This window comes from Crocuta crocuta, unplaced genomic scaffold (genome assembly GCF_008692635.1).
Source record: "Crocuta crocuta isolate KB4526 unplaced genomic scaffold, BGI_CrCroc_1.0 scaffold337, whole genome shotgun sequence".
In the NCBI taxonomy this organism is placed as follows: Eukaryota; Metazoa; Chordata; class Mammalia; order Carnivora; family Hyaenidae; genus Crocuta; species Crocuta crocuta.
The window spans coordinates 4,324,388-4,345,726 of record NW_027528873.1 but is presented as its reverse complement, the minus strand read 5'-3'; the positions used below and the strand labels follow the sequence as shown (position 1 = coordinate 4,345,726).

The window sequence follows — 21,339 nt, the reverse complement described above, 5'->3', positions numbered from 1 at the left end:
GTGAAGCATCATGGGTCAGAGCTAAATGAAGTAAACTGCTCAAAATACATAGCTAATAAATAGTTTACCATTGTTGATATTTAACCAGTTTTCTTCAAGTTCATGAACTGAACTAATCTTTTAAAATTATTTTATTTTATCTTTATANGTCAGCACAGAGCCCGACGCGGGGCTCGAACCCACGAACCGCGAGATCATGACCCAAGCGAAAGCCGGACGCTTAACCGACTAAGCCACTCAGGCGCCCCTGCTCCCCCCTTTTTTAAATGTTTGTTTATTTCTTTTTGAGAGAGAGCACAAGTGGGGGAATGGCAGAGAGAGAGGGAGACACAGAATCTGAAGCAGTCTCCAGGCTCTGAGCTATCAGCCAGAGCCCAATGTAGGGCTCAAACCCAGGAACTCTGAGATCATGACCTGAGCCAAAATAGGATGCTCAACCAGCTGAGCCACCCAGGGGCCCCTTATTGCTCCTTTTTTAAAAAAAGACCTAGAATTACATGAAAAACCTGCTCCATCCCTGGCTTTTAAAAAGTTTATAAACATGGAATTGAGAATTTTGTTTACTTTAAACCATTATCCAGTTCTTAGCATAAATATAAAACCCCATGCACAACATATTTCTTTCAGAATAACTCATGCACTCCTATTTTTAGCAATTCTTATTTACTTTTGTCGCCTACCTTGTACTAATTATACAAATTTATGTGTGGCCAGCCATTTGTATCTAAATACCCCAAACTCTGAGGGCAAATCAGCATAGTGTGGGCTTTGTGTGAAAATATATGTAGCAAACAGGAATTGGTAGATTCCTTTCAAAAATGAAATTACTTAGAACAGTGACTAGTACATATATAGCATTCAGTAAGTATTTACTATTTGCCACTACCACTGGGTTTAAACTGAATAGGCCGTGATCCAGTTTACGTAGAAAGATCACCATAATGACCCTATGGAGGAGGGATTGGAATGCCTCTAGACAGCACAAAGGAGAACCCTTATAAGGCTCTGGTTATATTCTTAGAGAGATTATGAGGGCCTGAACTAGGGCAGTGGGAGTGCAGAGAAGAAGTGAAATTCAAAAGCTAGTTAGGACTTGAATTAGATTAGATTTGATAGAATTATATCAATTCGTTAGAAAGGGACTTAGAAGAACATAGGATGAATCTGGGTTTTGGCTGGGGTGATTGGGTGGATGGTCCTGTCACTCATCTAGATGAGAACTGCAGTAGGATCCAGAGTTATATATTGTGTACGTTGCGTTGTCCTTTATATTAATATGGTATTGTGATGTTTAAAGACCCCTTCCTGAGAAAGCTGGGCTGACTATAGGAAACTGAGGTTAAGGACTAAACCATTGTAAATATCACAGCTATGCTCAAACCATTCTTTTTTCTCTCTTTTTAAAAAACTCTTCAGAGAATTTAAAATGTAGAAGTAGATGACTAATATCATGAACCTCCTATGTTTGCACATATCTGAACTTCAACAATAATCTATTCATGGCTTATCTCATTTTGTATATATTCCCTCCTGTATTGTTGTAAAGCAAATCCCTGACATCCTATCATTTTCATCATAAATCTCTCTGTGCTTCTATCTAAAAAAACTTCTTCTTAAATATATCTACAATATCATTGTTATACCTAGAAAAAATTAACAATAATTCTTTAATATCAAATATGTAGTAAGTATTCAAACTTCTAGCTGTTTCAAATGTCATGTTTTGTTTGCTGGGGTTTTTTTTGTAAAATAAAATTCAGTTACAGAAAAATCACCAAAAAGCAAATGTATGACTAATGAATTACTTTAAGGCAAACAGTTTTATAACCATCGATCAAGAAGCAGAACCCAAAAGCCATGTTCCATCCCAATCACTATACCCTCTCTCCCCTGTAAATAACCATTATCCCGATTTTTATAGTAATCACTTCCTTGCATGTTTAAATAGTTTTACCTAAATGTGCATCCTTTGGCACATTTTAGTCTTGTCCATTAAAAAAAAAAAAAAAGTTGAGAGGAACCCCTGAGTGGCTCATTCAGTTGAGCATCCCGACTTTGGCTCAGGTCATGATCTCACGGTTTGTGGGTTCGAGTCCCGCATCAGGCTCTGTGCTGACAGCTCAGAGCCTGGAACCTGTTCAGATTCTGTGTCTCCCTCTCTCTCTGCCCCTCCCCTGGCTTGTGCTCTGTCTCTCAAAAATAAATAAACGTAAAAAAAAAAAAAAGTTAATATCTTTTATATATAGATTTCGCTTCTGTCCCATTATTTTCCTTATGCTTTAGTTGTTGAAACTAGGCTATTTGGCCTCTGCAGTTTCCCACAGTCTAGATTTTATCTATTTGAAACTCACGTGCATCTCAATATACTCCACTATTTTCTGTATTTCCTGTAGTTTGGCAGTAGAATTCAGTGGCTCTATCAGACTGGTGTTTGATCCTTGGCAAGACTATAGATAGTGGTGTATTCTTTCATCTCCTTTTTTAATGATGTGAACACAACCGGTGTTTAATGGTTATAACTGTTAATTTCTTGTGGGTTGCAATTAGTGTTATTCTAACTACTGGCACTATCTTTATATAAAGACACTTTCCATCTTTTGCCCTTTATTTACCTGGAGGTACAGTTCCTCTAAGAAAGCAGGATACCTGCTTGACCCTTTCCCTTTATTGTCCAGTTTTCGAGATGACGACTTTGTTCCTGGTCTTCCTCAGAGGTGACCGGATCTTCACTTTTAAAAATATCATTAGGGGGTGCCTGGGTGGCTCAGTCTGGTTAAGCATCGCACTCTTGGTTTCGGCTCAAATCATGATCTCACAGCTCGTGAGTTTGAGCCCCACATCAAACTCTGTGCTGACAGTGTGGGGCCTGCTTGGGATTCTCCTTCTCTCCCTCTCTCTCTGTCACTCAAAATAAATAAATAAACTTAAGAAACTATCATCATGAATTTATTAATTTAAACATACTTGATTGGTTTCATACATGTGTACTTATTATCACAGTTAACCTTCAATTGTCCCATCTTTGGCTAGTGAGAGCCTCTTTTAATTGACTCTTGAGTCTCTTTGACATAATCCTAGTAGTCTTTGATGCTTGTTACCTGATTTTAAAAGATATTCGAAGTTCATCCTCTGTGTTTCCTTCCTGGCCTGGAATCAACCATTTCTCTAAGAAGCTTTGATATCCTTTAGGGAGATATGTCAAGTTTCAGTTAGGGAATACAGATGCTCATTGCTACAAGATTCGTCTTTTTTTTTTTTTTTCAGTTCTTTTAAATGGACAGAGATAAGATATATACACATATAATACATTATGAGTTCATATTGATACTTCCAATTCAAATCTTACTAAGTATCTTTTCCATTACATCTCATTTCCCTTTCTTCCATACTGAGAATCCTGGGTGGGTGCCTGGCTGGCTGAATCAGTAGAGTACATGACTCTCAATCTCAGGGTCATGAGTTCAAGCCCCACATTGGGCATGGAGCCTACTTAAAAAAAAAAAAAAATGTCAACATACAGAGAATCCTGATTTTGAAGGACATAGGGGATGAAAGGGTGATAGAATCAGTGTATATGATAATTACTTCATTGGTTTTATGCCATATTACATTGCTTACTGCCCCAAGTAATAATACTAATATTACCATTAATGTGGTTACTGAAAACATTAAAAGTGTTTTGCATATGTTCTTTCACCATTTCTAAAAAATGTGTATTTATTTATTTTGAGAGAGAGAGCAAGGGAGGGACAGACAGAGAGAGAGAGATTGAATCCCAAGCAGGCTCTACACTGTCAGTGCAGAGCCCGACACGGGGCTCAATCTCGAGAATCATGAGATTGATCATAACCTGAGCTGAAATCAAGAGCCAGATATTCAACTGACTGAGCTAGCCAGGTGCCCCTCTCCCCATTTTTTAACAGTCATACTTTATCCACGGTGATGGAATGTATACCCACTTATATACTATACTTTTTCCCTCCTAGCCCTCGTTTAGTCTTAGATCTGTTGGTAACTGTCTATTTATTACTCACCAGGTGTTATGTCCATGTCTCTGTAGTCATTTTGATTTTTAGAAGCTTGTTCTCTAGTGGTTTCTTTGGGAAGAGCTTATGGGTATAGTAATCCCTGAGTTTGTGCATTTTATATTTGAATTAAATTTAATTTGAATTAAATTCAGTTTTACTGAATACAAAAGTCCTTGGCTCATACTTTCTCTCAATTTCCTAAATATACTTACTTTCCTCTGGCATAATGCCTTGCTGTCGAAAAATCTGATATTCTTCACTTCTAGATGCATGAAGGATTCTTTTTCTTTGAAATTCAGAATGTTTTTGTATTTGTCATTCTGGGTTGATATTTTATTTCTAAACATTTTCTTGAATTTAGCATTTAGCATTTATTTTGTTTTCTTGCTTTGATCTTCAGATACTCTTAACTGTCTGTAGATACTTTGCTTACCTCCAATATTTGTCATTTTCTCTTGAATATCAGTTGTGGGAGTCCTACAGACTAGACTGTTGCAACCTTATTGTGCTCCTTGCACTCAGCTGGGATTGAAGAGGGTAAAATTCCTTGTCTCAGTTGATGCTCTCAAATTGGTCTCTTGTGCTTTCTAGTACATTCTTGTTGACTATTTTGGGATTATCCTTTTCGGAGTTCCATTATTATTTTTTTTTAATGTTTTATTTATTTCTAGGAGAGAGAGAGAGAGACAGCGTGAGCGGGGGAGGGTCAGAGAGAGAGGGAGTCACAGACTGAAACAGGCTTCAGGCTCTGAGCTAACAGTCAGCACAGAGCCCGACCCGGGGCTCGAACCCACGAACCGCGAGATCATGACCTAAGCGAGAGTCGGATGCTTAACTGACTAAGCCACCCAGGCGCCCCTCGGAGTTCCATTAGATGCAGCCCCACTGAGGGGCGCCTGGGTGGCTCAGTCAGTCAAGCATCCGATTCCGGCTTAGGTCATGATTTCACAGTTCGTGGTTCGAGCCGCGGGTCGGGCTCTGTGCTGACAGCTAGCTCAGAGCCTGGAGCCTGCTTCAGATTCTATGTCTCCCTCTCTCTCTGATCCTCCCCTGCTCATACTGTCTCTCTCTCTTTGTCTCTCTCAGAAATAAATTTTAAAAAACATTTAAAATTTTTAAAAAAGAAAAGATGCAGCCCTATTGAGTATTTCTTTATTGTGTAGGCTTTTTGACTATCAGTAGTTTGTATTCTGGGGCCTGTCATCTAGTTTGTTGTAAATGTTAGCAAGGAGTTTTGGTTTTGCTGTCTAGTGCTCGCTTTTTATGTGAGGATTTGGAGAATTTGAAAACTATGCTGTTGTTGCTGTTTTCCCAGATTCCCCCATAACTGGGGTGTGTGTGTGTGTGTGTGTGTGTGTGTGTGTGTGTAGTCTATTTGAATAAAAATTTAAATAAGTTTATATGTCTTATAAAAATCTGTAGATTCCCCTCTGTATCTATCCTCCCCTCTTACTCCCCTTCTCTCTCTCTCCCTCCCTCCTTTTTTCCCTAACAGTTTTTTAGTTGAAGAAACCGCTTTTGGTATCCTAAAGAGAAAGTCTAAAGACTTTGCTTACTGGGCACCTGGGTGGCTCAGTTGGTTAAACGTCCGACTCTGGTTTCAGTTCAGGTTATAATCTCATGATTCCTGAGACTGAGCCCCTTGCTTTGGACTCCATGCTGACAGTTTAGGATTCTCTCTCTCTCCTTCTCTGGCCTGTTTCCCACTCATGCTCACATGCAAAGTTTGCTTATGAGCAAACCTTTAAAGTGGTAGGTAGCTGGATCTAGAGTCTTGATCAGATTCCAGTTTCACAATAAAGTTGTAGATTAAAAACAAACACTGGATAGAACAGCGCAAAGGAGAGCAAACAGTACAGAAACAGAAGCACTGGAGTGAAAAAACTCAAGTTGAAAACTTTACTTTGGCAAATAGGCAAATCCATAGCAACAAAGAATAGAATAGTAGACACTAGGCAATGAGGTATGACTGTCAGTGGGTACAGGGTTTCTTTTTAGGGTGAAGAAATTAGACTGTGGTGATGATTGCATAACTCTTAAAAACCACTGAATTGTATACTTTAAAAAATTGAATTTATGGTATGAATTATATTTCAATAAAGCTATTATCTTACAAAAGGAAGTTAGACTTAAAAACAAAGAGGAATACCTAATCCTTTGAAACTGATAGGAAGAAGGTTGGCATGGTAAACATGCTCTTAAGTTTGTAGGTGACCTATCCTATAAGCTCACTTATAAAGTGAGACTTAATTATTTAACTATCTATTGAATATATCGATTGGAAAATTCTGTTGAGATGTCAAACTTGGTATCATTGCTGACCAATAGAAATGTAATTTTCTTTAATGTTTATTTATTTTTGAGAGAGAGAAAGAAACAGAGCACAAGCAGGGGAGGGACAGAGAGAAACACACACACAATGCAAAGCAGCCTCTGAGCTGTCAGCATAGAGCCTGATGCAGGGCTCGAACTAATGAAAAGTGAGATCNGATCATGACCTAAGCGAAAGTCGGACGCTTAACCGACTAAGCCACCCAGGCGCCCCTAGTTTTTAATTTTCTAATAATTAAAAAAACAAAAACAGATGTAAAATTAATTTTTTAAAGGTTTTATTTATTTTCGGTGTCTGGATAATTCTTTTTTCTTTTTTCTTTTCTTTTTGTTTTTTTTTTTTTACTCCAAGCTAGTTAACATATAATAATCTCAGGATAAGATCTCAGGATAAGATTTTATTTTTAATGATCTCAGGATAAGATTTTATTTTTAATCTGTATGCCCAATGTGGGGCTTGCACTCAAAACCCCCAGATCAGGAGTTGCATGCTCTACCGACTGAGCCAGCCAGGCACCCCTGAAATTAATTTTTATGTCTCTTATTTAATCCAGTGTGTCTAAAATATTATATTTCAGGGGTGCCTGGGTTTTGGCACAGGTTATGATTTCATGGTTCATGAGTTTGAGTCCCACGTCGGGCTCTGCACTGACAGTGGGGAACCTATTTGGATTCTCTCTCTCACTCTCACTATCTTTCTCCCACTCCCCCACAATCCCTCTCTCTCTCTCAAAATAAACCTTAAAAAACAAATAAAATATTAAATTTCAACATGTAATTAATGTAAAAGTTACTCATGAGATATTTTACATTTATTTCTCATACAGGTCTTTGAAATTTAGTGTGTATTTGACACTTAAAACATAACTCAATTCAGACTTCCCAGATTTCAAGTGCTCAGTAGCTGCATGTGGAATATACCTAGTTATTCGACTGTGCAGATGAGGAGGTTTAAGATGGAACTCATGAACTTGTTCCTGTCTCCTTGATCTCAGTAAATGGCACCTCTTTCTGGGGTTCATTCTCATATTTCCCTCTTTCTTACCATTCACATCGGTCACTTAGTTCTGCTGATTTTTTTTCTTTAAAGGTTATACACAGCCATCTCTTCTTATCCAGTCTACCAGTTGCCCCAGTTTCAAGACTTAATTATTTCTTGCCCAGGCTTGCCTCTCAACTGGTCTTTCTGTCTCTGCTTTTGCCCCTCATAAGTACATCTTCTACTTTGCAGCCAGAATCTCTGCCTAAAAATCTCCCCATGCCACTCTCCCTATTTAACACCTTTAGTGGCTTCCCAGTATTTTAGCAGTAGCCTGACCACAGTGAATGCACAGGTGATTTTTGGGGAATTTGGGAAAAAGAAAGTAGATATCCTTACTTCATTCTTAAGTACATTTAGTCCATTTCTTAATGTATGTAACACTAGAATGTGTAAGTAATTTATGAATGAATATAATTATACTAATGGAATATGATAAAGTGCAGGTTTATCTTTGTGGTGGTACTGATGGTGCTGATGCTGGTCCTGGTGTTAAGAACACTTAACATGAGATTTACCCCCAACGAATTTTTAAGTGTACGTTATCATTGACTATAGGCACTAGGTTGTGTTAGCAGGTGTCTAGAACTCGCTCATTTTGCATAAATGGAACTTTATACCTGTTGAACAATTCCCTATTAACCCCTGGCAAGCACCATTCTACTCTGCTTCTATGTGTTTGACTGTTTGGGACACCCTGGAATCATGAATTATTTGTCTTTCTGTGACTGTTAACATAATATCCTCCAGGTCCATCCTTGTTTACTGCATACGACAGGGTTTCATTCTCTTTTAAGGCCAAACCATATATTTTTTTTATCCATTTCATCTATGTCTGGACATTTAGGTTGGTTCTATATCTTGGCTATTGTGAATAATGCTTCAGTGAATAGGAGAGTACAAATGCCTCTTTGTGAGATCCTAATTCAGTTCTTTTGGATATATATCCAGAAGTGGGATTGCTGGATTCTATGGAAATCCTATTTTAAATATTTTGAGGAATCTCCATACTTTTTTCATAGCAACTATACCATTTTTCATTCCCACCAGCAGTGTAAAAGGGTTGTAATTTCTCTACATTCTCACCAACACCTACCTTTTGTTTCTATTTTTTAAAATAGCCATCATGACAGGTGTGAGGTAATACTTCGTTGTGGTTTTGATTTGCAGTTCTCTGATGATTAGTGATGTTGAGCACCATTTCATAGAGCTGTTGGTCATTTGTGTGTTTTCTTTGGAGAAGTTTCTGTTCGTGTCTTTTGCATAGGCTAAATTAAATTAAATTAAATATTTTAATTTAGGGGTTTTTTTTGTTAATGAATGAATGGAATTTCTTAGTTTTTTTTTTTTTAATATTTTTATTTATTTCTAGGAGAGAGAGAGACAGCATGAGCAGGGAGGGTCAGAGAGAGAGGGAGATACAGACTCTGAAATAGGCTCCAGGCTCTGAGCTGGCAGTCAGCACAGAGCCTGACGCGGGGCTCAAACCCACGACCATGAACCGTGAGATCATGACCTAAGCGAAAGTCGGACGCTTAACCAACTAAGCCACCCAGGCGCCCCTGGAATTTCTTAGATATTTTGGGTATTGACCCCCTATCAGATAAAAGATTTATCTCCCATTCCATATGTTGCCTTTTCATTTTGTTGATTGTTTTCATTTGGTTTTTGCCCCAGAAAGTCTTTCTATTCTAGGTTAGATGAGATGTCCCTCTTCCTAATTCCCATGAACGTTATAAATAACTGACTTGGCACTTACCTTACTATACTGGAATTCTGTGTGCTTATAGGTCTGTTTTGTCTTTCTTCCATCTGCCAAGACTCATACTGAGGGAAAGGATTTCGCCTTATTATTTTTGTGCTCTAGTCCCTACTCCAGTTCTCGGCATATAGTTGGCACTCAGAGATTAGTAGAATTAAATTGAACCCCTGAAAATGTTAGTAAGTTATCAAAGTTTGGGCCTAGGCATTAACCAAACTTAAAATAATTGAAGCCTTAGATCCATTATTAATACTATGACCTCTGTTTGAAAATTTAGTAGATAAATGAAACTGACAGTAGGTACTTTTAATTTTAGGTGAAATAGAACTGTAGCACACAGGGGTGCCTGGGTGGCTCAGTCGGTTGAGCATCTGACTTTAGCTCAGGTCATGATCTCATGGTTCGTGGGTTTGAGCCCCGTGTCGGGCTCTGTGCTGACAGCTCAGAGCCTGGGGCCTGCTTCAGATTCTGTGTCCCTCTCTCTCTCTCGCCCTCCCCTGATCACACTGTCTCTCTCTCTCTTTCTCTCAGAAATAAACAAAACAAAACAAAAAAAAAAGAACTGTAGCATACATAGAATACCAAAAGATTAAGTATGTAAACTCTACTAGGCTACGCAGTGTTTTTGTTTTTTTCCCTTCATGGATTTATTCTTAGTGCGTAGACCAGTACCTGGTACATAATAGTAAGTTACTGGTCATTAAATACTTGTTGAATAAATGAGTGTAGAAAAGCACTCTAACTTCATACTTTATTAGGCTTTTAAGACAAAAATTAAGTTCAAAAACATTTTTTCATTCCTAATTCAATTTAAAATTTACCCCTTGAGGGGCACGTAGGTGGCTCAGTTGGTTAAACATCTAACTTTGACTGAGGTCATGACCTTGCGGTTCACAAGTTCAAGCCCCGCATAAGGCTTTGTGCTAACAGTTCAGAGCTGGAGCCTGCTTCAGATTCTGTGTCTCTTTCTGTCTCTGCCCCTCCTCCATTCACATTCTGTGCCTCTCTTTCTCAAAAATAAACATTAAAAGAAAATTTTTTTAGTTCTTTAAAATTTACCACTTGAAACAAAAATCAAATTACTATATTCTCACATTACTTATATTTTTGTAAAGGAAGTCTGGTGTATAAATATATTTTTCTCTTTTAGTAAACGAAGCAAAAAAGGAGATAAAAATGGAAAAGGCTTGAGACATTTTTCCATGAAAGTGTGTGAGAAAGTTCAGCGGAAGGGTACAACATCATATAATGAAGTGGCTGACGAGCTGGTATCAGAGTTCACCAATTCAAATAACCATTTGGCAGCTGATTCGGTAGGTAGATCATTCACTTGACATTGATGTGATGGGTGATGTAACAATGTATCTCTGGGTTGACTATATCCTTGATTTAAGGACTCAGACAAGCTAGGGAATCCCCATCTCCTTTACTTGACGGTTTCATATTGTCTAGTGAGGAATTCTTTTGCTGTTGATTTTTTGTTTGTTTTGTTTTAGAAAGGATTCTTTTATCATATACTTAAACATAAAGATGACCATGTATTTTTAAGATAAAATTTGGGGAGTTACAAAAGGAACATTTTCTTTTAAACATACCTTTTATATTTGAATGACTTTGGAGACATTTCTGAGTCCATTGTTTAGTGTTTCTTCTATGTCTAAGTCAATTAGAAAATTTTATGTTGTTTTTAATTGAAAAAATAANGGAATCCCCATCTCCTTTACTTGACGGTTTCATATTGTCTAGTGAGGAATTCTTTTGCTGTTGATTTTTTGTTTGTTTTGTTTTAGAAAGGATTCTTTTATCATATACTTAAACATAAAGATGACCATGTATTTTTAAGATAAAATTTGGGGAGTTACAAAAGGAACATTTTCTTTTAAACATACCTTTTATATTTGAATGACTTTGGAGACATTTCTGAGTCCATTTTTTAGTGTTTCTTCTATGTCTAAGTCAATTAGAAAATTTTATCTTGTTTTTAATTGAAAAAATAATACATAATACATGTCTATAAAAAATTCAGTTATGGGAGGCTGAGTTGGTTGAGCATCCAACTTCGGCTCAAGTCGTGATCTCACAGTTCATGGGTTTGAGCCCTACGTCGGGCTCTGTGCTGACAATTCAGAGCCTGGAGCCTGCTTCAGATTCTATATCTCCCTCTCTCTCCACCCCTCCCTGGTTCACACTGTGTCTCACTCTCTCAAAAGTAAATAAACATTAAAGAAAAAAATTTTTTTTTAAATATTTGCAGTTTTTTTTTCCCTAGAGATCCATCTCTTGAATTTGTATTGATCCTCTTGTTTTACAGTTAGTTTCTTTTTTTAATCTTCATTTAATATTCTCTTCTCTTTCCTCAGGTTACGTTTGTTATTTTTCTACCCTATAAACTCTGATGTATACTTTATTTACTTTGATTATTTTTGTTTAGTAATGAAAATCTTTATGGCTGTGATTTTCCTCTTGTGTGCTTCTTTAGCTATATCCCATTGATTCTGATACAATGTTATACTTTAGATATTCTGCAACTTTGGTTTTAATTTCCTTTCTGATCTAAGAATGGTGTTAGAGTTTTTATAGTTCCAGATGATGGGAAATTTTTTCTGAATTTTCACTTTTATTACCTGTGTTCAGAGACTGTTAGTTGAACAATTTATATTTTTGGAATTGCTTTGAGATTTTTCTTGTGAGCCATTAGACGGTAATGTTGTTGTTGTTGTTTTTTCTCTGGCACCTGTAGAGAAGGTATATGGCATTATGATTCTCAGTGAAAGCTCTCAAAATGTTCTACAAGACCTATGTGACCTGGCCCACCATTGCCTCTCTGATCTCATTTGCTACTACACAGTGTCTCAATTACTACACTCCAGCATACATAACATTTCTTCCATTTTTCTTAATTAAAAAAAAAATCAGAAATAGATACTGAATTCAATAAAATTCTGCATAATTTTCCTGAAAATCTAGGAGTTTTACACCGATAGTTATGAATGAGATTGGTTGGGGGGGGGAGTGTTTTGTTTTGGAGTGACTGTGCCAGATGTGCTCCTTATCAGGCTATTACACCTATTTCCTTTGTCTGCATCTCTTTGCTAAGGAGCCATGTAGTTTCCTCGTTTTTGCCCAGATATCACTGTACCAAGGTATTTTTTCTCAGCACGTTTCATCATCTAACATACATTTTTACTAACCACCCCCATCCCCACCCCTGAATACAAGCAAGGGTTGGGTTTTTTTCTGTCTATTCCCTTCTGTGTTTTTTTTTTTTGATAATTTGGAAGGTTTGTAGTCTTTAGTTCTTTAATCGGTTATCTTTATAACTTTAAGTAACTTCAATATTTTGTTTCTTTTGTTAGTTATCACCTGCAAACCAGTATCTATTGATTATGGAGAGGAAAAAATTAATATATTTATATGTACATATGTCTCCCATCTTTCCTCTCTACCACAGGATTCAGATTGACTTTATTAGTGGTGGTTGTTAAAAGAATTATATTATTGGTTGGTCATATGACTTTAAATAAGTATATTGTGCCAAACCTATATTACTACTTAGTTTGTCTGTCTGAATAGTTCATCTGTGTTGAATCCCAAGCCCTTTAAATGTTGAGGAGAATATCAGCAGGCCTAATTTGTTGCTCATTTTTGATTTTTTTAATTATATTATCATTATTTCTACAGTGTCAGGATTTGGGTTTGTTTTTTTTTTTAAGTTTACTTATTTATTTTGAGAGAGAGAGAGAGAGCCCGTCTGCTCTTGAACAAGTAGGGGAGGGGCAGAGAGAGACAGAATCTCAAGCTGGCTGTATGCTGTCAGCACAGAGCCCAATGTGGGGCTCAGACTCACAGTCCATGAGATCACAACCTGAGCCAAAATTGAGAGTCAGATGCTTAAGTGACTGAATCATCCAGGTGCCCCTACAGTGTCAGGATTTCTAGCATTTACATTCAGTTCTATAACTTAAATCTCCTATTTATCTAAGTTTAGTTCTGTACCTTACATAGATTCATCGTTCTCCACCATCCTTTATTATCATGTCATTCGATTAATTGGATTTTGTTCTTAGGAACTGCTTGTCCACAATAAATCAGGAGCTTTTTCCACAGTCTTGAGTTGACACAGTTTCCTTCTTTGAGAAAATCTTGCTACCATTAAAAAAAAATCAGCTGAAGTAAACTGTGTGTTTTAGTCCTCTGTGTAATGACATTTTGTCCACATTCCCTATTTTCATTGTAGACTAGTAACAGTTTGCAGATCAGTATTAGACCTTGGACCACATACTTGAAAAGCACTGTTTACCTAGAGCTTAAAATATGCATTCTTTTCAGAGTCTAATATCCTCCCACAATGCAGGGTTTTAGCCCCCTTTAACTCCAGTACCCCTCTAATATACATATTCTTGTTATGTATGTTAGTTCTATATATATTTTTGATGCCACAGACATTGTTTTATACAGTGAGGTTAATTGAGATATACCCAGAGATTTACCTTTCAAGTGGTCTTCATTCTATACTACGTCTCCAAACTCCCATCTTAGATCCCATCCATCTTTCTTCTACTTGAAGAAGGCCTTTTAGTGTTTTTTAATTTAAATCTGTAGGTAACATAATCTTTACTTTTTAGATTGTTTTATGTTTTAGATTGTTTGGAACTATCTTTATCTCATCGTTACTTTTGAAGGATATTTCACTGGGATAGAATTCCTTAAGCACTCTAAAGATATAATAATAATATTAGTTAAATATCTTAATATCCTATGAGTATATCTTAACCCTTGAAATTTATCACTCATTAAAAATATTTTTTAGCAGGCCTATGACCAGAAGAATATTAGGAGAAGAGTTTATGATGCTTTAAATGTGCTAATGGCAATGAACATAATTTCAAAGGAAAAAAAAGAAATAAAGTGGATTGGCCTGCCTACGAATTCTGCTCAGGAATGTCAAAATCTCGAGGTAAGTGAGGAATATCTGTTTACAGATCGTAGTTTGCTTTATTTTACATAAGAAGCATATTAATTTAGAAATACATATAATATTAAAATATTTCTAATTATTTGTGTATACTTGGTCTTGTTTTTTAAAGCAGACTCTTCTGTGTAGGATTTTAGAACTAGAAGGAGATTTGGAGAAATGTATTATTTGGATTCCTGTTGAAACTGAGGGACATAGAGATTAAATAACTTGATTTTTACTGTTTCTTAGAGAAGATATTTATTTTATTCAAGTTTAATTCTGAGTACTCTGTATTAATAAATTTTTGATAACTGATGCATAGAAATAATACTTGATGAATTGTTTTATAGATCAAAAAAAAAAAAAAAGATCAAACTGGCTGTTTACTTCTTGTGTTTAAACTTTTATCTTTGACCCTGTCTTGACAGCCAGATGGTATTCATCCATATCTTTATCATAAAGGATAGAATGTTCAGCTTGCATGAATTTTGGAATGATGTATGCAAAGACATTTTTTATTCCATTAATCGTAATCATTATAGAAAATCTGTCCTATATGAGCATGTGCCCTGACCTACTGATTTTAAATTGGTTTGACATAATTGTACTGTCATGGGCATAAATGGAATAAATTGAGGCTTTGTTTCTGGAGATAAATATGGTCGATTTCATGTTTTTCTCCATTTCTTTTTCCCCTCAGCAAATCAAACCTTATTTAGTGGTATTATACTTGTGGATGGAGGGAGAAATTAGACATTCACCAGAAGTTATAGGATGTTATTCATATGCTGCAGTGGAATTTGAGGATCGTTTTTATTACCAGTAACATTAAGCTAATAACCGACTCTCAATAAGCAAAAATCTATTAGCAGTTACTGCATATTTACCCAAAGATTATATGGGAGAAAAATCTCAGACCCCAGGAGCTTTCATTCTGATTGAGAAAAGGAAAAATGTTCAAAAGGAGTTACCCAAACTGATTGATTACTCTTGTGAAAGACGTATGTACAGACTCTCTGGAAAGGGAGATAAGGGAGGGCTTTACCAAGGAAAGAAGAATCCCTGAGCTCAGTTATGAGGGAGATATAGGAGTTTGCCCAGAGGCTCAGGGCAAGGAGGGCCGTCCTGCGTGGGCTGCTCACAGCTGAATGTGAGCGGAATGCAGGCAGGGCTAACCCGAATAGATTTCTAAGTGCAAGTACAAGGCTTTGGAACCTGATCCTGTAAACTGTGGGAAGCTATTGAAAAATTATGAAGAGGAGGGCTGATAGGACACATTCTAAGGGATCACCCTGCTGGTGGATTGGAAGTTGAACTGACTGGAAGATGAGGAGGGAAATTGAGGGAGTGGATTAGAGATGTTTTGAGTTAAGTCAGTGGCATGAAGTTGGAGAAATGTTTTAGAGGTAGAATCTATACAACTTGGCCTGGTGTTAGATGTGGGGCATGAGAGGCAAGTAGGAGCCTGGCCTGGCCTGTCCCAACTGCAGATATAATAAATACAGAGTCCTACAACATCTTTTCAGATGTAGAAAGCCACACAGATTTTCAAGTGAATGTTAAGTAATTTAGGATGGCTAGAGGAAGGATGAGAGGAAACTCCTGGTACATACTAGAGTCAATAGGGAGCACTTAAGACTTAACACGATTGTCATTTAAAGAAAGAGGAAGTGGGGTCACCTGGGTGGCTCAGTCAGTTGAGCACTCGACTTTGGCTCAAGTCATAACCTCACAGTTTGGGAGTTTGAGCCCTGTGTCAGGTTCTCTGCTCTCAGTGCAGAACCCACTTCAGATCCTTCCTCCCTCTGTCTCTGCCCCTTTCCCCCCCGCCAAAAATAAATAGTTTTAAAAAAAAAAAGGAAACATGGTTGGAGTAGACAGGAAAAATGTCATATTTGATGTTACCAACTTTTGCCCAAAGACACAGTGAGGAACTCAGAGAAAATTCAGAAAGAGTGAGGAAAATAATAGTTATGTGAAACTGGAAATTTGCCCCATAAGCATATTCCTTACCATAGGTTGGAATTGTGTATTGAATATGTAGGCTATTTGTATTAGGAGCTATGCCCACTTAAAAGCCAGTTAAACTGCGATCTTAAGTGAGATTTTACCTCATTCTTCATGTTAGGGGCTAATGTAGCAAAGTAATTAATAATAGAGTCTCTGGCACCAGGTGGCTTAGGTTCAAATCCCGACTCTTGCCACTTACTATGTGACCTTGGGCAGTTACTTAACCCTTGACGCCTGCATTTTTTTACATGCAAAATGCAGTACTTCTTCATAGTGTTTTGTGAAGATGAATTAAGATAATGTGTGTAAAGTGCTTGGTTGAGTTGCTGGCACCTAGAGTAAGTATTCACTAAATATTAGCTATTAACTCTGATCAGAACTTGAGTAACAAATAGCAGCAAGTACTGCTTGCCAAGTATTCATTAAGTGGATGGATTTCATTATAGATAACAGTTGCCATAATTATGCTATCATGCCTGCTTTCTTACTCTAACCCTGCTCCCCAAAAAGATGTGATTTGCCTTTATTGATATTGGTAGTTAAAATGGGTGGAGTTTGAAGAAAAATTATTGATAACTCAGAATTGGGACCTGAAAGGTAGGAAGTACTTTATATACCACATATGTTCACGTTCTTTTGTAACCTGTGTTTTAAAGATCGAGAAGCAGAGGCGGATAGAACGGATAAAGCAGAAGCGGGCCCAGCTGCAAGAACTTCTCCTTCAGGTAAAGATGCCGGGATGGTTTTCATTCTCTTCTGTATTCTGCTGCTCTGCTTACTTGTTTTTAAAGTCAGTGTTTAATACTTGGGTGCCTTGAGTCGTGTCTGATGGGACCACATTGGGGCAGCTCCCTCCACATCTGAGCCCACCACCATCTATCTCCATGGTCTTCTATCTCCATGGTCTAGCTTCATGACGGTTCCATCTCTCACCATCATCATGGCCCCTGGCAGCTCACCTGCCTTGTGCATGACTCATATATGCAACGATTTACTCTTGACACTTATTCTGACTCTGAACACAGACTGTATCAGGAGTCCTTTCGTGTGTGTTTATTTTAGCCCTAATTTGGAATGTCAAGAAGTAAGACTAGTTAAACTTTAGGCACCTGGAGTAAAATAATCAAATCCACCTGTCATACTTAGTATCCTAAATAATAAAATGATGTCATGATTCAGTAAGCTTCATAGAAATACCAAAAGTTAAAATGCCTTTCTTTTAAGAAAATTAACTTTTACAGTGTAATAAGGATCCCTATATTTATACTGTTTTGGATAATTGCCTGGAATTTGGATTTTTTTTAAATATAATAGAGCCACTGTATAAAATCTTTTGAGGTAGAATCACATGGACTTATTAAAATTTTTAGTTTTGGTAATTGCAGTTGCTATGAAAATTCACTTTGAGTAGTACACTGGGGTCATTTTCATTGCAGTCAGAAACCCTTTTTAAAATGAGTCAGAGGGTCTTTATGCTTTTTTTTTTAATCAGCAAATTGTCATGAAAAGTTTTCAACCACTCATAAAACCCTCTTTGATTTGACAACTGTTAGATCTTACTTACTTTTTGATGTAATCCACTTTTCAGAAATAAAGGTAACAAGTTACCAAATATCAGCAGTTTTTTTCCGAAAGCAGTCCCTTTGTCTAAAGGACAGAATATGTTAGGTATTTTTAAATATTCCACACTTTTGTTTTTCACTTTCTAGATGCCAGGATTTGTTCATTTGTTTCACGTTCCTGTATGAATGAGAACAGCAAGGGAAGACGTTCAGCCCTTGCAGAGCCCAGGGACTAGGGCGGGGCAGAGGAGCAGCAGACAGAGCAGAGGTTGCCCAGACACAGCAGGCCCGGGACGTGATGTCTCCACCCTGATTAGGCCATTCTTTCTTCCTTACTCTGTTCCCTGTCTGTTCTTCACACCCCAACCCCATTGAACCTCCCTGAGGAGCGAGGGCTGGAGCAAGCATTTTATGTATTTTTCATACAGGATTTCCAAAAAAGGTTTTATTTGGAGAGAGGGTTCTGCAGCTTAAAAAATAAAAATAAAAAACAAACTTTAAAGCTGATGGTTTATTCCTGTGTTCCTTCTTGTGGAATTCTGCCTTCTGAGACCTGGCCTACCAGGCGCTGGCTTCTAACCCACACTGCCACTTTCTTTCCTCACCTGCCTCCGCTGTCCCTGTCTCTGCACTATTTCTCACTAGCTCACAGTCCCTCACTTCTGTGCCAGGTCTTCCTTCGATTTCCTCAAAACCTCCATGGAACATTATGGAACTTGCTTTTGGGCATAATGTTACTGAAAAAAACCTGTATTTTAGTATGCCTGTAATAATTTGTTTATCAGAAAGAATGGTCCTGGGCACGATCACCCTCATGTATGTGGAATGTTCACATCCCTAGAGAGCCTTCATAAAGAATGAAGTTGAGGGGAGCCTGAGTGGCTCAGTCGCCTAAGCGTCTGACTTTGAGTCAGGTCATGATCTCGTGGTTCATGAGTTCAAGCTCCGCATCGGGTTCTCTGCTATCAGCACAGAACCTGCTTTGGACCTCTGTCCCCCTTTTCTCTGTCCCTCCCCTGCTCAAGTTCAATATTTTTTCCTCTGCTTCTCTTTGTATAATGAACATTGTATTTTTATTTATTTTTATTTTTTACTTGTAATGTTTTTATTTTTGAGAGAGAGAGAGAGAGACAGCCCTCCTATTCTGAGACCCTCCTGCGGCACAAGGGCCACAAAGCTAGGCAGAGTATGAGAGCATCTCCTGAGATGCTGCTTCTAGTAGAAGGGAAGAGATTCTAGGCAGAAGTATTCAAACATTGCATTATTTTTCTCAGTTTTACAATAATAGCATATATTTTTCTATGTTAAGTAAATTAAGCAATGAATATAAAACAGCCCTCATTCTTCAGCAGCAGAAAATAATGAAGTGCGTGAAGTAACATTTGATAGTATTGACAGTAATAGTTTTTTGATAGTGATTGATATTGATAGTGATTTTTAGATACCCTGTTGGGGCTAGAATAAATAGCTATCCCATCTGTTTTCTGCATTTTAAGAGTAAATGTTCACTTTCTTTTTTTTTTTTAACTTTTTAATGTTTATTTATTTTGAGAGAGAGAGAGACAGAGAGTGGGGGAGGGGCAGAGAGAGAGGGAGACACAGAATCTGAAGCAAGCTCCAGGCTCTGAGCTGTCAGCACAGAGCCCGACATGGAGCTCGAACTCATGAACCATGAGATCATGACCTGAGCCAAAGTTGGTAACCTTAACTGACCGAGCCACCCAGGCGCCCCATAAATGTTCACTTTCTAGGGATAGTACCCAGTCACTGTAAGATAAAAATAATATATTTTTTTATTTTTTTAATGTTTGTTTATTTTTGAGAGAGAGAGAGCAGAAGAGAGGCAGAGAGAGAGGAAGACACAGACTCTGAGGCAGGCTCCAGGCCCCAAGCTATTAGCACAGAGCCCAGCATGAGGCTCAAACTCATGAACGGTGAGATCATCACCTGAACCGAGGTCAGACACTTAACCTACTGAGCCACCCAGGCGCCCCTAAGATAAAAATAATCTTAATCAAACTTGGGCTATGGTTTGGAACCTAAAATCAACAACCCTAGGATAAGATTGCTAAAACATAGAAAGTAACTTAAACTCATCACTACTGAGAAGATGAGACACACTGATGAAAGAGAATGAATGGATCTGACTTTAGGAGCATTTAAAACCACTCTGTTTCAGGAACAGATGAAAAAGTTGAATTGCATAGTCTTTCTAGCTGTGGAATTCTATGACACATTTGCCTTATTAAAAGGGAGTTTTAACTCATCCACATTAAATGACCATATTCTTTTTATTGATCATTACAGCAAATTGCTTTCAAAAACCTGGTTCAGAGAAATCGGCAAAACGAACAGCAGAACCAGGGCCCTCCAGCTCTGAACTCCACCATTCAGCTGCCGTTTATAATCATCAACACAAGCAGGAAAACAGTCATAGATTGCAGCATCTCCAGCGACAAGTGAGTGCAGAACTGGGGCAAGAGAGTAGGGCTGGCCTCCAGGTAACATATTCCCATCATTTGCAACATAAAGAAAGGTGTACTTCCTAATGTGAGGCCTCCCAGGCTGACCTCCTGGGGCATGTGAAACATCTTTGCAGACAGGGAGTGTTACCATATACTAGTGCATTCTTCCTCACTCATCGTCTGCCCATCCGCGCCTGGCACTGTGCTGCCCGTGCTAGATACATGGTAGAGCCTGGAGCCCAGGCAACATGTGGGTATATGTAGGCATATGTGCTAACTCTGGGCAAGTAACTGCCTGAAAGTAGACCCTCCGTGAGGGCCTGCGACAAGGTGAGTTCACTGAGGATTTACTTCCTCGTTTATTGTCGAAATATTTTACATCAACGTGTGGCCTTAAAGCGATTGTTTCTTCGTTTTACTGTATCGAAGTTAAGTGTGCTTCTGTTTATTAATTAATGGACATGAAAATGTTAGATGCGTTCTCTGCTTTTTTTTTTTTCCTTATCTATTTTATAACTAGAAGTTTATACCTTTTGACCACCTTCAGCTATTTCACCCACTTCCCTTCCCTGCTTCTGGCAACCACCAGTCTGTTCTCTGCATCTATGAGTTCTTTTTTTTGGATTCCATATATAAGTGAAATCATACAGTATGGGTCTTTTTCTGTCTGACTGATTTCAGTCAGCATAATGCCTCAAGGTCCATCCAGATTGTTGCAAATAGCAGAATTTCCTTCTTTTTTATGGCCAAATATTCCATTTATACACACACACACGTTTTCTTTATCTGTTCGTATGTCAGTGGACAGTCAGGTTGTATATCTTGGCCATTGTAAATAATGCTGCAGTGAACATGGGGGTGCAGATATTTTGTGAAATAGTGCTTTTATTTCCTTCAGATATATACCCAGAAGTGGAATTGCTGGATCATATGGTAGTTCTATTTTTAATTTTGTTCTATTTTTAATTTTTTTACATTTTAACTAAGATTGATGATGATATTTATTACAGCAAGTGAGAAGTAGCAGTTTTTTAAAATACTGCTAAGAATTAATTTGTGATTTATTTTACCCTCCAAGAAAAAGTAGTGGACCTCAGCCTGCAACTGGGATCCTGAGATAGTGAAGGGAACAGGGTGTAGAGGGAGACAGACCCGAGTGTGGAGGGTGGCTTCCTCCCCCCCCCA

General features: G+C 37.8%; 1 protein-coding gene across 6 annotated transcripts in view; it reads left to right on the top strand.

Annotated features, from left to right (window-relative positions):
* Positions 1 to 21,339, top strand: part of TFDP2 (transcription factor Dp-2) — a 158,108-nt gene that overhangs the window by 129,543 nt on the left and 7,226 nt on the right. For 5 of the 6 annotated variants that reach the window (XM_077756717.1, XM_077756715.1, XM_077756721.1 and 2 more), the window contains 4 exons: positions 10,311 to 10,473; positions 13,971 to 14,117; positions 16,784 to 16,852; positions 19,997 to 20,148. In XM_077756717.1, the coding sequence (XP_077612843.1) occupies positions 10,311 to 10,473; positions 13,971 to 14,117; positions 16,784 to 16,852; positions 19,997 to 20,148 (531 nt within the window). The remainder of the gene's footprint in view (positions 1 to 10,310; positions 10,474 to 13,970; positions 14,118 to 16,783; positions 16,853 to 19,996; positions 20,149 to 21,339) is intronic. The other variant, XM_077756716.1, reaches the window with a different exon arrangement.